At 46.0% G+C, this 20161-nt stretch overlaps 1 protein-coding gene across 3 annotated transcripts in view; it reads right to left on the bottom strand.

The window, feature by feature from the left end:
- Positions 1-272: 272 nt before the first annotated feature.
- The window catches only part of OPHN1 (oligophrenin 1), a 130597-nt gene continuing 110708 nt past the window's right edge, over positions 273-20161 (bottom strand). For all 3 annotated transcript variants that reach the window (XM_080989790.1, XM_080989792.1, XM_080989791.1), the window contains 4 exons: positions 15065-15191; positions 6700-6750; positions 4236-4288; positions 273-3375 (listed from right to left, as the gene is read on the bottom strand). In XM_080989790.1, the coding sequence (XP_080845916.1) occupies positions 4246-4288; positions 6700-6750; positions 15065-15191 (221 nt within the window). In that variant the 3' untranslated portion in view covers positions 273-3375; positions 4236-4245. The remainder of the gene's footprint in view (positions 3376-4235; positions 4289-6699; positions 6751-15064; positions 15192-20161) is intronic.

Below are 20161 nucleotides of genomic sequence, written 5' to 3' on the forward strand. Positions count from 1 at the left end.
AGATTTTAGGAGGCAATGCAAAACATACTCTCAGGGGTGACGGAAAAGTTACTGGGATCAAGGTTGCTTTTCAGTAGAGAATGGATGAGGAGTTGGTGGCCCGCCAGATGTTGTTAGTATCCATCAGCCCCAGCCAGCATGGCCAACAGTCAAGGGTCATGGGAGTCATAGCCCAACACCTGGAGGACACAAGGTTGGGGAAGGCCATTTTGCTCATATAAAATTCTGACAACAAAAAATGATTGCAACTTAACAGAACACACAGACAAGGATTTTCCTTCTTTATTAACTTTATTAACATCACTAAAATCATTGCAACTAATCACTTTACAAGACAAAAACAAAAAAACAACCCCACACAACCGGTGGAAGATACCTTAAGTGCCTTAAATTTCACAAAAATAGTGTGTGGAATTGCTGGACATCTTTTAGCTTATGATGAATGGAGGCCTGGTGAAAAATGTACCAATTTCACATCACATGATGGTGCTCAACGCCCACCCCACCCCCCGGACCTTTTGCGGAGAAAATTGCCACAAGAGCTAGAATACAATAAAGCACATGTTGTGTGTCAACTGCTGCTATCTGGTGCATCTTCCACATTTCCCCCTAGCTGCCACGGGATCAGGACATGGGACACCTGCACAATCCATTGATTGATTGGAATCATGGACTCAGAACACTGAAATTGGCTTAATGACTCCATGCTTTCTTCTTTGGTCACTGCAACCTCGAGGACTTAACACTACCCAATCCAGGAGAAGGGGGACATGCAGATTGCGTGCCCAGGCACAGTCCCCCTGCTCTCCGGGAGCCAGGCCTCAGATAAAGGAAAACACATGACAAAGTACTTGGGATTAAAATGGCCACAACTTTCCGGGAACCCAGAAAGCTGTGGCGACCAAGGGGGTGGGCAGAACAATGGCCAGCGGAGTGGCATGCCGGGCCACAAACCTCACCCACCACTGGGCCCGGTGAGTGGATATTTTCTACCTTCACTAGATCTATCTACAATTATATTAACAGACTTGCTGTTACTTGGACAGAAATTTCTGAGTGTCTTGAGTAGGAGGACGGCATGAACATCAGAATGACCATGCATCGCCATGTTTAGTTTTGACCACTGACTAAACATGTGTGTGTATGGACACGGAACAAACTCAAAAATTCTTTATGCCTCTGAGCTTAGCATTCTGCTTACAAAGCAGGATTGCAGACGTCTCAGTGCTGCTTGGAGCCTGGAGGGCCATACCCTGTATTAAGTATTGGCCCTGCAGGGCAGATATAGGCTCCCTCCCACCCTAAACCTCTGGACATCCTTGGATCCTGTTTCCACTTCTACAGCAGCTCTGCTTACATTCTCTTGAAAAACGAAAAACCCAGTTTCATGCATACCATAAGCATATTCTCTCATGTTCCCGGTGTTCCTTGACTAGCTGGCAGCATGGGCTACTGGTGGGTTTGTCAGGGTTCCTTGAGAATTTAAAACTGCTGTGGTGTTGGCCCTTCCCATTTAGGACGGCGCGTTTGTAAAAGGTTCTGCCTGTCTATCTTGAATACAAAGTGTTCCTGCTGCTTAGAAGGCCCCTCCCTGCTTCCTACTAGTTTAAGGTTTTGGTAAAGCTGATGAAGGAGAAGTAGCTGAATTGTACCCATGCAGAGATTGTGTGCAGCAACTGGATTGGGATGGAAACCTTTCTACTTTGCGTGTTAATTTCTTCTGCCCGCAGTTAGTTATTTACAGCAGTTAGCTAGTTAATATACTGCCCTAAGTCTCAGGGCAATTCACAGAACAAAATCAAAATATAAAACCACAATATATATAATCAAAGTAAAAACAACCCAATAACACCCCCCCCCAAAAAAGAACCACATTTTAAAAGGGCATAGGATGTCAATCAAATCAACCAAAAGCCTGGTTAAAAAGGAACGTTTTTGCCTGGCGCCTTCATTATACACCTTTCGGCGCCAGGCAAACCTCCCTGGGGAGAGCATTCCACAAATGGGGAGCCACTGCAGAGAAGGCCCGTTCTTATGTTGCCACCCTCCGGACAGCTTTCTTGCTGTTGTGACCTTCAACCACATTTTGAAGATCCTTCCAGCCCTACGAAAGTCTGTGTTTGGAAAAAAAGGCAGAATTGTCGGCAATATTTGAATGCCCAGGGTGTTTTTATTTTGTTTTCAGGAAGAAAGCGAAGCCAAAGAGTGGTTTTTATATATTTTTTACAGGAGACATGTGAATCGGTAAAGATTCTAACATTCAATATAAACTGAGTTTGGATTATTATTTAAACAAACAAACAAAAAAGGTGTTGCTTGGTCTGCCTTGATGCTTTGTGCTTTGGTCCTCAGAAACCTGTGTGTGTTGTGATGGGAAGCCAGTTCTTCAAAGCCACAGAATCCGAAGGAGTGCTTTTGACCACACTCCTGAGAAACACAAGACATAGGATGGAGAACCATGGTGCATTCCAAGAACCAGGAAAATGAACATCTCTGCTGAAACGTTGAAAGTACCTCTACCTCCTCCCCAGTAGACCAGAGTTAGAGAGGCACGTTGATGATGAAGTCACCATGTGTATAAGTGCCTCAGGCAGGAGGTGAAGGGGTCTCCCCCCCCCCAAAAAAAAACATAGGCTCTCTCGTTGTCTGCTCCAGGGTGGAATGAAAACCATACAGGATGGTCCTGTCTCCTTCCAGTGCACTATAGCAGAGGGCTGCTTTCCACCTGGGGAGGCCAAGCAGAGGATGCAGAGGCAGCATAACCACCAAAATTGCTCTCTGTTCCACTGCAGAAAATCAAAAGGTTCATTCTTCAGTGCTTTGCTGTGGGGGAGAACCCCCACTTGGAAATGTCTTCGCATTCTTCAAAAGGATTTAGAAAGAAGTGTCCATCTCCCCACACCCCGTCCCCCACAATGCACAGAGTGATTTGTCTTAAGACAGCCAGTGCGCTAAAAGCTGGTGCTCCCCCAAAGCCCTGTACATAAATCTTGGTGTGGGTCCACCATGCCACATTAAAGGGATGTGGAACAGGGTGGATAAAACTGTTTGTGTGCACCCCCCACCAACTCTCTTCCTTGGCCAGCCATGGCATTCCAACTTCTCCCAAACATCCCAAAGGGAAACAAACAAGTGTTCTTGGATACAGGCAACAGTAGAAACATGGAGGAAGCAGGAAAGAAGGAGCTACTTTCGGAAACCGATGGCAAGATGGATTTGTTCTCTTAGGAAACTATTCAGAACGGTATGCTTCAACGATGAGATCTTGGAATAAGAGCTGATCTACGCAGCAAGACGCACGAACCAGGAGAGGGAGAATTGGAGGAGGGGCTGTGGCAAATCTCTCTGGAACCAGCCAGGATCAGACATACAAGTCTAGAGCGGGGAAGGGAGAGAACACAAACTGCATCAATCAAAGCATAACAATATAACTGTGATTTCTGCACTGCAGGGGATAGGAATCCCTTCCACCTCTACAATTCGAGGAATCTATGAACACCACCAAGAATGTCATGTAATGCAGCAAGGGGCTTGCCAGTGTGCTGGCTGTGGGAGTACCTGCCTCAAAAAGGTCTTCCATGCTTCCCCCCCCCCCAAAAATCACACACTGCCCCTCTCTCCACTGAAATTAGGCCAGAAGAAAGCATTTTTCATATTATTAAATTTATTCACCACTTTTTTTTTAAGCCACTGACAACTCAAAGCAGCTGATAAAAAAAGGTCAAATACATACATATATTAAAACCAGAAGGGAAATATTTCTCTCCCATTTGGATGAAGGCATTATTGCAAGATTCTGTCACTTGTATCAGAACATAACCAGGAAAGGATGGGAAATAGTGTTTAAGTTTATAATGGTAAGATCATAACAGCTAAAAAATTGTGGTGGGGTGTGTGTGCATATCTCCTACTATGTCTGAATGGGCTGAGAAAAATTGAAAACTCAAACCCACTCTAAAATACCCTAGACCATTAAAAGCCAGAGACCTGATTAAAAAGGAATGTTTTCGCCTGGCATCTGAAGGTGGCACTGCAGTAATGGTGCCGGGAGAGTCTCCCTGGATGGCTGTGGTGCCCATGGACTCAAAAGGATTGCTGCACACACACCCCGATGTGGACATGCTGGGACTGTACCACTTCAGGGCACAGCTGAGAGGAAATCACCATACCTACAAACACCCCCAGAACTCAGGATTCCACTGAACAATTTTCTAAGCCCCCCACACCCAGCTTACCATTAATCCTTCAGGTCTCATCACTGGGGAGTCTGCCTTGTGGTGATGAAGAGCTGCAAAGGGAAGCATGGAAGTGAGTGAGTGAGTAAGCAAGCAAGCAAGCAAGCAAGCATTATTTGCCTTTGTATCCCACCTTTTCTACACGAGGTGCTCCAGATGGCGTACATAGTTCTCCTCTCCCCCAACATAACATAACAACCCTGTGACGTAGGTTAGACTAAGAGATATATAGTGACCAGCCCCCAAGGTCACCCAGTGAGCTTCATGGCTGAGCAGGGATTCGAACCCTTGTCTCCCAGGTCCCAGTCCGACACTCTAACCCCTATACAACCACTGATTCTCAAGCAAATAAATAAACTAAAACTTGTTCACTCACAATGTAACCCTAAACCTTGGATAAGGCCAGCTAGGAGGCAGGGCAAGTGAAGGAGACAGAACTAAATCCCATCGGCTGGTGCAAAAGAAAGTTAGAACAGCACAGTGAAGTTAGGATAGCAGAGTGACACCGTTGCACCATTGGTGACTTTAAGGCTGCATCTACACAGTGGTTTACTTTGTAGTTTTCATTACTACATCGCTAAGTGTTAATTTCTGCATTATACTGGAGTTTTCGCAGGACATAAAATATAGCAGAATATAGCAAAAGTTTAATGCTCATTTCCACATTACTTGCTTCCAGGAAAAATAAATGTGCAAATAACATGGGAATGATCACTAACTCTTGCTAATTCTGCTATATTTTCAGAAGTCCAGGGTATGCCCTCACAGAGTGCCTGAACCGTTATAATATCCCCGCTCAGTCACTGAGACTGTCTGCAGCAGCATGACTGCTTATTTCCTGAATTGGTGAGGCTCATTTCACGACTATGAGAAACCGAGCCTTTAGTATCATCGGCCGAGTCCTCTGGAACTCTCTGCTACTGGAGATTCAGTGGGCACCTTCTGTGCCAACGTTTAAACAGCTGCCCAAAACGTTTATGTTCTGTGGGCCAGTAAGAATGTATCCTTCCACTGTGATTAACTGTTCTCTGTTTCTAATTTAAAATATATATATATATATGTTTTTATTGCTGTATACTGCTTATTTATGACAAAGCAGCATTCCAATGTTTCTTATAAATATGTGGCCTTTGTGCTGTGCAAAAGCTCAAGTGTAATGTGGAAATTAACAGTTAGCGAAGAGTCGTGAAAATGAAATAAACTGCTGTGTGGATGCCGCCTAAATCAGAGTATATGCTACCTCATCGTGGCAGCTGCTCCATCTGGCAAGCCAGAACATGGAACCCTGAAGCAACCCCAACATCTGCTGTGCGTGGCACCAACAGACTCTCGGGCTCTTGAGGTGTCTATTACTAGGACCCACTTTAATTCTGTGATTCTAACTTGCCTTAAGCTGTTTCTTGCATAATTTATTCTTATTTATCACAATTATATCCCATCTTTCCTGAAGGAGTGCAAGGTGATGTACATAGGGTCTCACTTACCCATTTGTTCTTCACAGCAACCCTGAAAGTGAATGATTGGCTCAGAGTCACCCAATTGAGTTTCATGGCCAAGTGGGGGTTTCAAATTCTGGTGTCTCCCAAGCCCTATTCTGACACACTAATCTTTACGCTTCTTCTTTAGCGATCACTCGTAGCTGAGTAAGATTGTCTTCCATGAACACAGTCTTAGCAGTGAGTCTGTAAGTGACTGTGGAGGCAAATACTGGATCCACACGTCCTTCCACAGTGGGGACATAGGCTTCAGGGCAGGAGTTGATCACAGTGAGAGGATTTGCCAAACAGGCAAATCCCCTCTTAGCTTGTTTCTCCCTTTCAATCACTTTCCCTACCTGGGCAGTTGTCTTTCCACAAGGGCCGACATCAATGCCAAAATCTTGATCAAAATGCAGAGCGTTAGAGGACCGGGACATTTGCAGGGAAACCAAAATGCTTGTTTACAAAGCTATTGTACTACCAACTTTACTATATGCTTGTGAAACATGGAGCACTTACAAACGCCATCTCGAACTCCTCAAAAGATTCTGTCAACTGTGTCTGCGAAAATTTTTATGTATCACTTGGGAAGACAGGCAAACTAATGCCAGTGTACTGGAAGAAGCAAAGACCACCAGTGTTGAAGCAATGATTCTTCAACACCAACTTTGTTGGACTGGTCATGTTGTTCGGATGCCTGATTACCCTCTTCTAAAGCAACTACTCTATTCCCAACTTTAAGAATAGAAAACTTTACACCACACTTGCTCTCAAAATACTATACAAGTTCCATTTGTTTGTTTGTTTGTTTGTTTGTTTGTTTGTTTCACTTAGGTCCCACCTGTACTCCAAGGAACTCAAGGTGGCATACGTGGTTCTCCCCCTCCCCATTTAAAGGTCCGACACTATAACCACTTTGCCACACTGCCTCTGCACCACTCTGTGATGGGATGTTACCTATTGCAAGTCTGAATGAACTGCCTTACCTCCCTCTCCTGAAGGAAGCTGTCTCAAAAAACTTTGTCCTGGAGGCCACCCTGCGAAAGGAACCAGCACAGAACATTCATTTTCATTTCATTTCATTTTGCATGATGAAGCAACAGATCTTTAGGCAAACACTCCCAAGTTAAGTTGTTAGGTAAATGGGAAAGGTCAGGGAAGAACCATGGTTGGACAATACAGTCTTCACTAATACTACTGAGCTCGAGTGGCCTCTCCTGTCAGGGAACTGCCATCGGAAGGAAGGGAAGTGAAAGGGCTCACACAGGTTGGGAGAGACTCAGCAGCTGAAGAGGGAACCAGTAGGGGGAGAGGAGCTGGGCTGAGGGAAAGGGAGCTGGAGGGATGGCTCAGAGACACTTCCAGCGAAAACAGTGGGGAGGTTTCAGGACCTCCTGTAGGGACACCCACTCCTCGCCGGAAACTGTCACGCAGAGAGTCCAGAAGACGTGTTTCCGTTAAGGAGCTTTTATGTTGGAAGCGATTCCGAAAGCAACCACTGTCGGAATCTGCCAGCGACTGACGGAGCCATGTTTAAGGGGCTCCGTTACAGACAGAGGTTTGCAAACTTGACCAAACTCTGAGGGACTAGGATTTTACACACAAGCAGCTCATCGTCCCATCACAGCATTCCGACAGTCTTCGTGAGCAGCTTGTGCAGGAGAAGGCATCATGAGCAACCCAGCCGGAACCGGAGAAGCAGGAGCTGGAGCGGGTCCAAGCCTGGAAGAAAGGTACCGGGTGTTGGAGGTCCAGCTAGCGCTGCAGACGGCGAGGCTTGAGGAGAGGAGGGCTCAGGATGCAGACAAAAAGGGGAAAGACACCCAGCTCGTCAGAAAGGTACCAGGATTGGTGCAGAAGTTTGGGGGGGAGCCCAAAGAGTATCATGGCTTTCGGACAGAGATGCAATATGCCCTCAATCTGCAGTTTGATGAATTCCCTGACGAGGAATCACGAGTGGCTTTCGTGATTGGGCATCTTGAAAAGGGGGCGAGAGACTGGGTTAGACCCCTGATGGCAGCGAATAGTGACGTCCTAAAGGACACGATGAAGTTCTTTCGCGCCATGGATCTGATGTTTTCCAGCGATATTGAACAGGGAGTGGTCCGCAGACAGTTAATGGCTTGCAAACAGGGGAGCCGATCTGTCCGTGAGTACTGGACTGAGTTCACCATGTTGATCCATAAATTGGGGTGGGATCTATCGGCGGAACCCATTCAAATGCTCTTTGAAGAAGGGCTTTCTTCGGCTGTGAAAGACGAACTTTCCCGGGCGCCCAGGGCGGAGTCTATGGACCAGCTGACCAAATCAGCGCTGACCATAGGAGCGCGCCAGGAGGCGAGAGCATTGGAGAGGCGGGAAGGGAAGGGGGAACGTTGGAAGGAGTTCCGCATTCCAGACATTCCAGAGCCAACTTTCCCGCCGGCAGAGCCGATGGAAATCGGAACAGCGCGCGCGCGCGCAGTTTCAAAGCCCAGTGAGGGGGGAAAGAAGGAGGGAAAAGGCGCCCGGAAATGCTATCTCTGCCAACAGCCAGGTCACTTTGCCAGAGTCTGCCCCCAGAGGAAGGAATGGCAAGGGATGGTAGGAGCTGTGGAGGGAAGAGAGGAAGAAATACCGAAGCAAGTAAAAGCCAACGCCTGGCTGCCACCGTCGGGGCACAGCAGCCAGGCCAAAGAGCAGTGAAAGTGCCCACGCCAGAACCTCCTAAACCCGCCCTAGTGATAGAAGTGGCGCTAGAGCTGCCAAACGGACACCCTCTAAAGATAAAGGCGCTGTTGGACTCAGGCAGCTCCTGCAATTTCATGAGCAAAGAGTTTGCAGCTGAACACCAGATACAGACGATCCCTTTAAGCAACCCCCTGCAGGTGACCACGATCGATGGCAGGGAGCTGTTGGGAGGAGAAGTCAGCTTGCAGACCGTCCCAATGATAATGAAGGTGGCAAGGCACACCGAACTGATAGCGTTTAATGTGGCCACCTTGGGAGGAGCTCCCATTATATTGGGGATGAGCTGGCTAGCGTTACATGATCCGCTGGTGGGCTGGCATCAGAGAGTGGTTTCTTTTGGTTCAGCACATTGCTTAGAACACTGCAAAGAGGGAAAGGGTTTGGCAGGGGCCCAAGCCACCCTAGCAGGGACTGAAGTAACGGAGAACGTGAAGGTACCACGACAATACGCAGATCTCCGCGACGTCTTCAGCGAAAGGGAAGCTGACCAATTACCCCCGCATAGACCCTTTGACTGTCAAATCAATTTACTCCCTGGGGCACAGCTCCCTGTAGGCAAGCTGTACGCCATGTCAGACAGAGAGATGCAGGAGCTAAGAGAGTTCATTGACAAGAACCTGAAGAGAGGGTTCATCAGAGAGTCCAGGGCGGTGGGGGGCAGCCCAGTGTTTTTTGTGGATAAAAAAAAACACGAACAAGCCGAGGCTTGTGTGTGACTTCAGGGCCTTAAATGCAGTGTCAGAACCAGTGGCTTTCCCTATGCCCAGGATTGACGACATTTTGACAAGGGTCAGGAAGGGAAAGATTTTTACTAAACTGGACCTAAGGGGGGCGTACAACCTGATACGAATAAGGAAGGGGGATGAATGGAAAACCACCATGTTCACCCCTTTGGGGGCATTTGAATATTTAGTTATGCCCTTCGGCCTACAAGGAGGCTCCGCGTGCTTTCAATCGTTTATGAACCACGTCCTGGGGCCTTTGCTTTACAAGAATTGTGTGGCCTTCTTAGACGACGTGTTGGTGTATTCTGAGAATGAGGAGCAGCATGTGAGAGACGTCAGAGAAGTGTTGAGCAGGCTGCAAGCCAACCAGCTGTGGGTGAAACTGGAGAAGTGTCAGTTTCATACCAAGGAGGTGGAATTCCTGGGGTATCGCCTGTCAGACAAGGGATTGGCCATGGATCCCGGCAAGGTCCAGGCGGTGCTGGAATGGAAAACACCCAAAACAAGGAAGGATGTGCAGAGGTTCCTAGGTTTTGGGAACTTCTATCGTAAGTTCATCCGAAACTTTGCCCACCTGACGGCGCCCATTACGGACTGTCTCAGCAGTAAGAAGAAGTTCGTTTGGACTGAGGAGGCGGAGCGAGCATTTGAGGAACTAAAAAGGGCCTTCGCCTCGGAACAACAACTCCTGCATGTGGATTTACAAAAACCGATGAGAGTGGAAACTGACGCATCAGACAGAGCTATTGGGGCGGTGCTTCTGCAGCCAGGGAAGGAGGAGTCAGAGTGGAGACCGTGTGCCTTTTTTTCGCGAAAGCTGAACAAATCCGAGAGGAACTACACGGTGTATGACCGAGAACTACTAGCCATTCATGAGGCGTTCCGGAGATGGAGGCACCTGCTAATTGGCGCACAACATAAGGTGCAAGTGTGCACTGACCACAAGAACCTAGAGTATTGGAGGACGGCACGAGTGCTCAACCAACGGCAAGTGAGATGGGCCCAGGAGTTCTCCAAATTTAACTTTGAGATTTGTTACGTGCCAGGCCCAGAGAACATTAGGGCGGACGCTCTCTCACGCAAACCTGAATATTTGGAGGGGGAGGGAGCACCCGAAGAGAGACATGTCATTCCAGAGGACCGCTGGGTGTGTGGGGCGGCATTGGTGGGACAAAGAGAACTGGTAGAGGAAACAGAGAATGATGAATACGCCCAGAATAAGCTCAGAGGTCTTAGGGGTGAGGGAGAGGAACCAGGGGGTTTCGAGGAAAGAAATGGAGCTTTGTATTACAAAGGGGCACTGTATATCCCTGAAGGAGACTTAAGGGGGAGGGTACTCAAGCAGTTGCACGACAGCCCCACGGCGGGGCATTTTGGACAACACAAAACCATGTGGTTGGTCACCAGGGAATTTTGGTGGCCTAAGGTGAGGGAAGATGTACGGGAGTATGTAAGAGGGTGTGAGCAATGCCAGCGAGCCAAAGGGGAGAGGCGGGCACCGGCGGGGCTATTAGAACCCTTACCAACCCCAGAACGACCTTGGGAGGCAGTGTCGATAGATTTTATGACTGATCTGCCGAAGTCCAAGGGGAAAACAGCCATCATGGTGGTGGTAGACCTACTAACAAAGATGTGCCACTTTGTAGCCTGCTCGCATGCAGTCACGGCGGAAGAGACAGCGAAGTTATTTGTAGAACACATTTTTAGGTTGCACGGGGTGCCATTGAGGGTGGTCTCAGACCGAGGAAAACAATTTACTTCCAGGTTCTGGAGGAAGCTCATGAGCTTACTGCAGGTGGAGGTCAACTTTTCGACTGCCCGGCACCCTGAAACCAACGGGCAGGCGGAAAGAGCAAACGGGGTCCTCCAGCAATACCTGAGGTGTTATGTCAATGACAGAGAGAATGACTGGGTAGAAAAGTTGGCGCTGGCGGAATTTGCCTACAACAATGCCGAGAATGTGTCCACAGGGATGAGCCCCTTCTTGGCTAATTATGGGTGTCATCCCAGGGCTTTCCCAGGGGGAGAAGGGGAGAGATGGGGTGTCCCGGCAGCCGAGCATTTTGTAGAAGAAATGGAAGCAATCCATCGTCAGCTCCAACTCAACTTAGAAAGGGCGAAGGAAGAATACAAGAGGCAGGCAGACAAGAACCGAAGGGAAGGTGAAACCATAAGGGTGGGAGATAGGGTGTGGCTGTCAACCCAAGGGTTGCCGTTCAAAGGAGGTTGTAAGAAATTAAGACCCAGGAGATTGGGTCCCTTTGAGGTCATTCAACAGGTCAACCCAGTGGCTTTCAGGCTCCGGTTACCCAACCACATGAAACTGCACCCAGTATTTCACAGGTCGTTACTGTCACCGTATGAGGGGGGACGAGAAGGGATGGCCACTCGGGGACCGGTCATAGAAGAAAGGGAATGCAGCAGCCATGTGGCAGAAATCCTCGACGCCAGATGGAAGGGGGATCAGGTGGAGTATTTGGTAGCGTGGGAAGGAGAACCGGAGTCAGAAAACACTTGGGTAATGGCAGAAGATATCAATGACGAGGTATTGATAGAAACGTTCCATCAAAGGTTCCCAAGGAAACCTCAGCCTGTGGAGAGGTTCCGGAGGGAATACTTTGGGACCACCGATGAGGAGGAGGAGTTGGAAGGATTCTCGGAATCGGAAGGGGAAGGGGAGATGGACTCTGAGGAGGAGGAGTACTTCGAGACCAGGAACCGCAACAGGTGGAGAGAAGTGTTCGGGACATCGGAAGATGAAGGAAGTTCATTCCGGGGTTTTGCCTCCTCACCGCCCGTAGAGGAGGGGGCGAGAGGGGATGAAGGGGGCCCTGGAGGGGAGGTGGATGTCAGGGAACTGCCATCGGAAGGAAGGGAAGTGAAAGGGCTCACACAGGTTGGGAGAGACTCAGCAGCTGAAGAGGGAACCAGTAGGGGGAGAGGAGCTGGGCTGAGGGAAAGGGAGCTGGAGGGATGGCTCAGAGACACTTCCAGCGAAAACAGTGGGGAGGTTTCAGGACCTCCTGTAGGGACACCCACTCCTCGCCGGAAACTGTCACGCAGAGAGTCCAGAAGACGTGTTTCCGTTAAGGAGCTTTTATGTTGGAAGCGATTCCGAAAGCAACCACTGTCGGAATCTGCCAGCGACTGACGGAGCCATGTTTAAGGGGCTCCGTTACAGACAGAGGTTTGCAAACTTGACCAAACTCTGAGGGACTAGGATTTTACACACAAGCAGCTCATCGTCCCATCACATCTCCACATGGAAGAAAATGGGGCCACTAATAGAATCAGAGAATTGTAGAGTTGGAATGGAACCCAAGTGCCATCTAGTCCAACCCCCTGCAATGCAGGAATCTCAACTAAGGCATCCATGAGTGATGGCCATCCAAACTCTGCTTTAAAACTTCCAAAAGCTACCATTTCCTGAAGGAGTTCCTTCTACTATCAAATAGCTTTCAATATCCCTCCCATATCCTTAAAGAAAAAATGCTTCTTTCATCTAATCCTGGGAGAGGAAGGCTATTATTTCAAGGACTCACCTGAAAACCAGCAAAAAATTACCTTTGAGTGAAGAGAGGCGTATTTAGATGCACTCTCAAAGTCCATAGGAGCACACAAAGTGGAGAGGAGTGTGCAGGTCAGCTTGTTGTAAGCCTGTTTTTCCGGTTTTATTTTTGAATAAGGGCAAGCTTCTAGCCTGATGACTGCAAAGATCTACAGTGGTGCCTCGCAAGACGAAATTAATCCGTTCCGCGAGTATCTTCGTCTAGCGGTTTTTTCGTCTTGCGAAGCAACCCTATTAGCGGATTAGCGCTATTAGCGGTTTAGCGGCTATTAAAGGCTTAGCAGCTTAGAAAGGGGGGGGGAGCGAAAAAAAATCTCAAGACTCGCAAGACATTTTCGTCTTGCGAAGCAAGCCCATAGGGAAATTCGTCCTGCGAAGCGCATTGAAAAACGGAAAACCCTTTCGTCTAGCGGGTTTTCCGTCTTGCAAGGCATTCATCTTGCGGGGCACCACTGTACTTGAAAAGGGGGTGGGTGATACTTGCCAAAGTGTGGGAAGCTTGTTGGGTAGTCAAATAAGATTAAAGGCCCTTGGGGATGACGTTACTAGAAGCCCCTGCAAAGTCACACTCCTCCACAGAACTAGCAAAAAAATTATGCTCTATTGATACACATGTTTATGGTGAATTGTTTTCCTTGGTGAAGAATCTGGAATGCCAAGGCACAGATCTAGGGTTGCCATATTTTGAAGAGTAAAAAAGAGGACATGTTTGCAGACTTCAACTTTTAACTATGGATTGCTAAGGCAACCCATGAAAAAGAGGACATGTCCTGGAAAAAGAGGACATATGGCAACCCTAATAGATGTGTGTGCATGCTCCCTGAGTGTAGGGCAGGAAGAATGTGCTGCCTAGCTTTATGGCTATGTGACATATGTGCAAAGGACACATGCAGAATGCACACACCAAGGACCCTCAGGGCATTCGCAGGTCTGCCACTGACACGCAGAGAGACTGAAACGGAACAACGGGTATCAGTTTGCAAACCATCTTTGCCTTGATTTGCAGTTTGCAAAGCATGTCACTTGTGTTACAGTCAGAGAGGCAGCGTAAATGCAGAAGCAGAAGGCGATGTGCTAGTCAGACAGCTGTCAACATCATTCCTCAACCTCCCACAAGGAATGGCAGATTATTCACTCTTTGGAACATCTCCCCCCGGGACACGTTACAGCAAGGTTAACTGCCAAACCCACTGCACCTTTCTTGAGTGGCAACTGTATATGTATGTACTTATGTCTGTATATAATTTTCTTTCAGAGCTATTTCTGAGAAAGGTTTTAGTTTGCTTTTCTTACTAAACTAAGAATAGGGTGATCCAAGAACCAAGAGCCCAGTATAATTTATGTTGCATTTACGGGTAACTTAGGAAATGCTCAGGGGAATGTAAGTTCAGTGGTTAATATACATAACTAACCACCCATGCACATTCACTAGGCCTCATGAAGAACATGGAAATAATTCTTCCAGGAAGAGGGAATTTTGCACATTTCCTGCTCTGTAGACACACTCTCCAAAAGGCCTTAGGGAATGTATCAACTGAATTTTGTATGTTCTCCAGCCACTACGCATAATCCCCAACATCTAAATCAGTACGTGCATTTCTACACTCTCTGATCAACATGCCTGTTGGTAGTTTATGCATAGCAACTGGAGGATGTACAAAATCCAGTCAATATATGTACATTTTTCTCCAAATGCAAAGATTATGCATATTGACTGGAAAATGTGCATAACTCCCTCTTCCATGAGGTCAGGTAAATTTGCACAGTGGCCAGTTACTATGCACATTAACTGCTCAACTTGCAGTACAATTGCAATTTATGTGAGGGTTCAGTTCCAAGGGTTCCATGTGCACAGGAAAATCGTGTATACCCAAACCCTTGGAGCTACCCCACATCTATCAAAGTGGGGGGGGGGGAGAGAAACCCCAGTACTCCCACAGCTCATGCACTGAGCAGGCCTCACCCCCCCCCCCCAAGCAAAGTGGAGAGATTTAAAGCCCTTTATGCTCCAGGTAACCCCAAGAAGAACCAACTTGCACAATTTCAAAAAGCCGGCCCTCAACCATATGTGGTTGAAATTGCAAATATGATGCAACTGTACACCAGTAAGGAAGAAAGGAAGCCTGAGGTTTATACCAGGAAGGTTTCTGAGGATATCCTGATATTTTTGCTTTGTTATTCCTAAAAATTAATAAAAAATACATCCCTGTTCACCCTCCACAGATTAGCCCATCTTTCGGGGCAACCTCTTTGGGTCTCCCCCTATGCCTTCTGGAGCATCCTGCCAGGCCATTTATCTCCTTCAATGTGTCTTGCTTTGCTACTCACACAGAGGCAGCCTCTGCCTTATGAGCCGCCGGGGCCTTGCATGGAGGGTCCGGGGGTCTCACTGGAGGACGTGTTATCACTGGCTTCTCTCCAGGTGATCGTGCTTTAGCAAAGCCTTCGTATTCACCTGAGTGGGAAAGTAACAAAGCACTGTTAATCATGAAAGGGAATAATGATGCTCAATCTACATTTGTAAGAAATCAATCTTTTAGTGTGGAGGCACCCACACTTCAGAACTCCCTGCCTACTGATATCAGACAAGAGCCTTCGATGTACTATTTTTTGGCATCTGCTAAAAGCATTCTTGTTCAGACAAGCCTATCCAGATATTTAGAAGATGGATGTGTTTTTAGTTTATTATTAGTTTAATTTTTTTAAATGTTTTGCTTTTACTAATAACCTCACTGCTTCTTTCTTTCTTTCTTTCTTTCTGTTTTTCTACAATCAAGCGGTATATAAATTTCATGAAGTCAATCAATCAATCAATTAATTAATTAACAAATGAAGTTACTGTAGAGTTTAGCTGAATCATCCAAGTTTCCAAGCTGGGATGTGGCAATAGTCCTAGGAATGGAAATGCAAAACACAGTACAGATTCAAAGTATGGACTGGTTCATTTAAGCCTCTACACCAGAGCTTTCCAAACTGTGTATCACTAGTGTGGCGGCTGCAGTGTGTAGGTGTGTCATGCAAACGCTCCCCACGCTTTTCCCAGGGCTGGAAAGGGGCTAGCTTAACCTTCGGTTTGCTAGGAAAACTGAATGATTGTGTCACAAATGATGCAAAACTGAACTACTGTGTCGCAAAATGATGCATGCCTAAAAAGTGTGTCACCAACATGAAAAAATTGGAAAGCTCTGCTCTACATAATGGACAAGTCTGCATTCATTTCAATAACCTGAGCAAGTTTCTAATTAGGAAACAAAAAAGCATAACACCATTACAGAATCCTGTTATAAACTATTGTGTTGTTTTGTACAAATTGTCCCACTCATAGATGGCCAAGACCCATAATGAAGTCTGCAACATTTGGCATGCAATATCTTTCTTTGTAATTACTGGCTACATGCCATCACAATCCTGTTGAAAATGAAAAAATTCCTTCCTGTAGCACCTTAAAGACCAACTAAGTTAGTTCTTGGTATAAGCTTTTGTGTGCATGCACACTTCTTCAGATACACTGAAACACTGAAGTGTGCATGCACACGAAAGCTTATACCAAGAACTAACTTAGTTGGTCTTTAAGGTGCTACAGGAAGGAATTTTTTTATTTCGACTATGGCAGACCAACACGGCTACCCATCTGTAACTGTTGAAAATGCTTCCCCTTCTCCATCCTCCTTATGAGAAAAACTCTGGCACAAAGTACAGTCGTACCTTCGAAGTCGAACGGAAACCATTCCAGAAGTCTGTTCGACTTCCAAAACATTAGGAAACCAAAGTGTGCCTTCTGATTGGCTGTCAAAAGCTCCCGCAGCCAATCAGAAGCTGTGGAAGCCCTGTTGGACGTTCGGCTTCCAAAAATAGTTTGCAAACTGGAACAGTCACTTCCAGGTTTGTGGCGTTCGAGAGCCAAAACGTTCAAGAACTAAGCTGTTTGAAAACCAAAGTACCACTGTACATCTTGATTAAAAAGCCTAGATCAATGGAAGTGTTGCATTCCTCTATTCTGCCTTTGTCAGACTCCACGTCGGGTCTGTTCTGGGCATTACAATTTAAGAAAGATATTGACAAGCTGGAAGGTGTGCAGAGGAGGGCAACCAAGATGATCAAGGGTCTGGAATCCAAGCCTGATGAGGGACGGTTGAAGGACTTGGGTATGTTTAGCCTGGAGAAGAGGAGACTGAGAGGAGACTGAGAGGAGATACGAGAGCCACTTTCAAATATCTGAAGGGTTGTCCCATGGAGCCAGCTTGTTTTCTGCTGCTCCAGAGGGGAGGATCAGTACCAGTGAATTCATACTACAATAATGAAGGTCATCAGAAAGTATTTTGTTATGGTAAGAGCTGTTCAGCTGTAGAACAAACTCCCTCAGAAGGTGGTAGACTCCCCAGTGGCGGTTTTTAAGCAGAGGTTGGATGCTCTTCTGTTGAAGATTCTTTAGCTGTGATTCCTGCATTGTTTGGACTAGATGACTCTTAGCATCCCTCCCAACTCTACAATTCTATGAAAAACAAGTTTGTTTCATTATCGATGTCTACTGACCATCCCTTGTTCCAACTGGCAGATCTAAAGTTAAAGTAGGTTAATAAATCATTGTCTTCACTAAGCACAGCAACATTTTGAAAAACAACAACTGGGCTTTTCTAAGCTGTTGCACATTTAATGGAAGTTCAATTGGATTAATCGGACTTCAAACCTCACAAGGCAGTTCATCAGCTGACAGGCCACTCAACAAACAAGGGAAGACTTCAAAAGGGGACATCTTAAACGGACACTTGAAGCGGTTTATCCTCAAGCTTGAAAAGAGACAAGATCCCATGTCTAGTTTATGATGCAGTGTGAACTGGTATTCGTTTACGAACAAAACATCATTTCTTACACAAAAGGATGACATAAAACGGTCCCAAAACACACAGAGAATCACAGAACTGTAGCACTGGAAGGGACTCAAAGGCTTGTCTAGTTCAAACTCTTGCAATGCAGGAATCTCATGAACGTTTACAGAAATGGAAATTAAACATTTATTTGGCTTGAGTTACAGCTCACCCCATCATGAGGGCTCGATGTTATTAACTGGCGCATTATCCTAATGCCATTATACAACATCTATGGTGTGGCCGCATTTGGAGTACTCTACATTGTTCGGGTCACCTCACCTCAAAAAGGAAATTGTAGAGTTGGAAAAGGTTCGGAAAAGGTGCAACCAGAACGATCAAGGGGGTGGAGAGACTCCCCTAGGAAGAAAGGCTGCATCGTTTGGGGCTTTTTAGTTTGGATAAAAGGTGAGGGAGAGGTGAAATGATATAGAAGTTTATGAAGTTATGCATGGGCTGGAGAAAGTGGAGAGAGGAAAGTTTATTTCCCTCTCTCATAAGTCTAGAACTCATAGACATCCAATGAAGCTGAAGTTTGGAGGATGCAGGACACATAAAAGAAATGACATGCAGTGCATGCAGAGCAAAGTTAAACTATGGAACTCGCTTCCACAGGAGGCCGTGATGGCCAACAACTTAGATGGCTTTAAAAGAGGATTAGGCAAATTCATGGAGGAGGGGAGGGCTAGCAATGGCCAGGATGGCTATCCTCTGCCTCCACAGCTGGAGGGGACAGTGTTGCTCTTGCTTTTGGGTCCTGCTTGCTGGTTTCCCCACAGGCAACTAACTGTTTAGCCACTGTGAGAATGGGATCCTGGGCTAAATGGGCTGCTGGCCTGATCCAGCAGACTCTTCTGATGTGCTTTTGTAAGCAAAACAAATGAAAGATGAAAAAAAACTGAGTATGATTTCATCTAAATCCATGTGTGACCTGGAGAGAGCAATACAGCAAGATAATGCTAAATATGATTGGTTTGACTAGCAAGAGGAATGGCCCCAAACTTTTAAGTCATCCTTCAGTCTGTCTGGATTGAGAATAGGTACAACCTCAATCTTCAAGGTTTAAAGATGACATCAGTTTATAACAGTGACCTTCTCCAGGCTGCTACGTCTCAAAGGAGATTGCACAGAAGCAATCTTTGCATCTGTCTTCTGTCTGGAAGATGTAGGGGCCATTCCTGCACCTGAACAAAATTTAACAGGAAGGGAGTCTGAGGAACTGATGCCAACAATGATGACAAGAGACGGAATTTTTAAACCTTGTTGACAGATTAAAAACTGACAAATCTCAGGGGACAAATGGCATCAACCTGAGAGTTCTGTGAAACTGGTAATTTTCTAAGAAAAACATATGACTTGTTCATAAGATCATACCTGAGGACTGGAAAGTGGCAAGTGTATTTTTAAAATTATATTTTTTAATGTAGGGCTACAGGTTCTTCACCTTTTCACTAAACACTGGATTAGCACTGTGCGCAAATGCAGCCCAAAAGTGGTGGTTTTTGTTGGTGTGTTGTTTAAAAACACATAGTTCTACACCTTAAGCATATTAGAAAAATCAGTGCATGCAGATTACCTAAAATATCTTCCCCGCTCTCCCTTCTGCCACCAACAGCTCAGAGGCAGTGTGTGCTGAGGATTTTAAATATCTCACTGCCTCTTTTATGCCCCAGCAGAGTCAGGGGAGCTGGGGTTATCCAAGAGCGTCCACATTGCCAAAACAATTTAAGGAACCCCTAGCTGCTCCTGACCACCATTCTGAAGGGTGAGGGCATGAGACCTGCACCAGAAGAGAAATTAAAAATTTATCCAATGCAAGAAGAACATTTTGAAATTTTAAACAGGTATATAATCTAAGGTGTTGTCACCAGCACAAGAAGCGAAAAGGCAGATGTTGAATAATTCACTTCCGGATTTGGAAGTTGCAAGACTTTTCAAAGCTGAGATTTGTAAACAAAAAAATAGATTTCAGTTAAATAAACCCCAAATGAACCATATTCATCACATCATCCTGCTTTACAAGTTCAGGAGGTCTGGATGCTATAAATTGGTAGAAAATCATTAAGCAGATGAATAAGCAAAACTAACTGAAACTTTATTTGCCTGGTCAATTTTAAGTGAGGGCAAAGATCAGGAAAGCTGAACTATGATCACACTTGTTTACTTTTGAGACTGCTTTACTTCTATGCTATAATAATACTTTGAAGCAAAGAATGGCAGCTGCTTGTTATTCATTGATGCATTTACATCCTGTATATCTAAAACAACCTGCTCAGTTACTTGGTCTCCATTTGTTAAATATGTTTTGGACAACAGGGATCAGCCCCACTTGCGTTCTAGAATTATACCTAAACGATTTTTGAACCCTAGCTTAAAATGTACGTACTATCTTTGTTGGCTTTCCATATTGCTGTTAATGTACTTCCTTCATGATTGTTTGGATTTCCTCTTTTCCCCCCTATGAACTAAATTCATAGTTAAGTCCTGTCCTATGCATCTTGCTTGTTACCATTTAATTTTTGTTTACTGGGGGGGGGGGGGGACTCAATTTAAAATTTTT

This window comes from Podarcis pityusensis, assembly GCF_964106645.2.
Source record: "Podarcis pityusensis genome assembly, chromosome: Z".
Classification (NCBI taxonomy): domain Eukaryota; kingdom Metazoa; phylum Chordata; class Lepidosauria; order Squamata; family Lacertidae; genus Podarcis; species Podarcis pityusensis.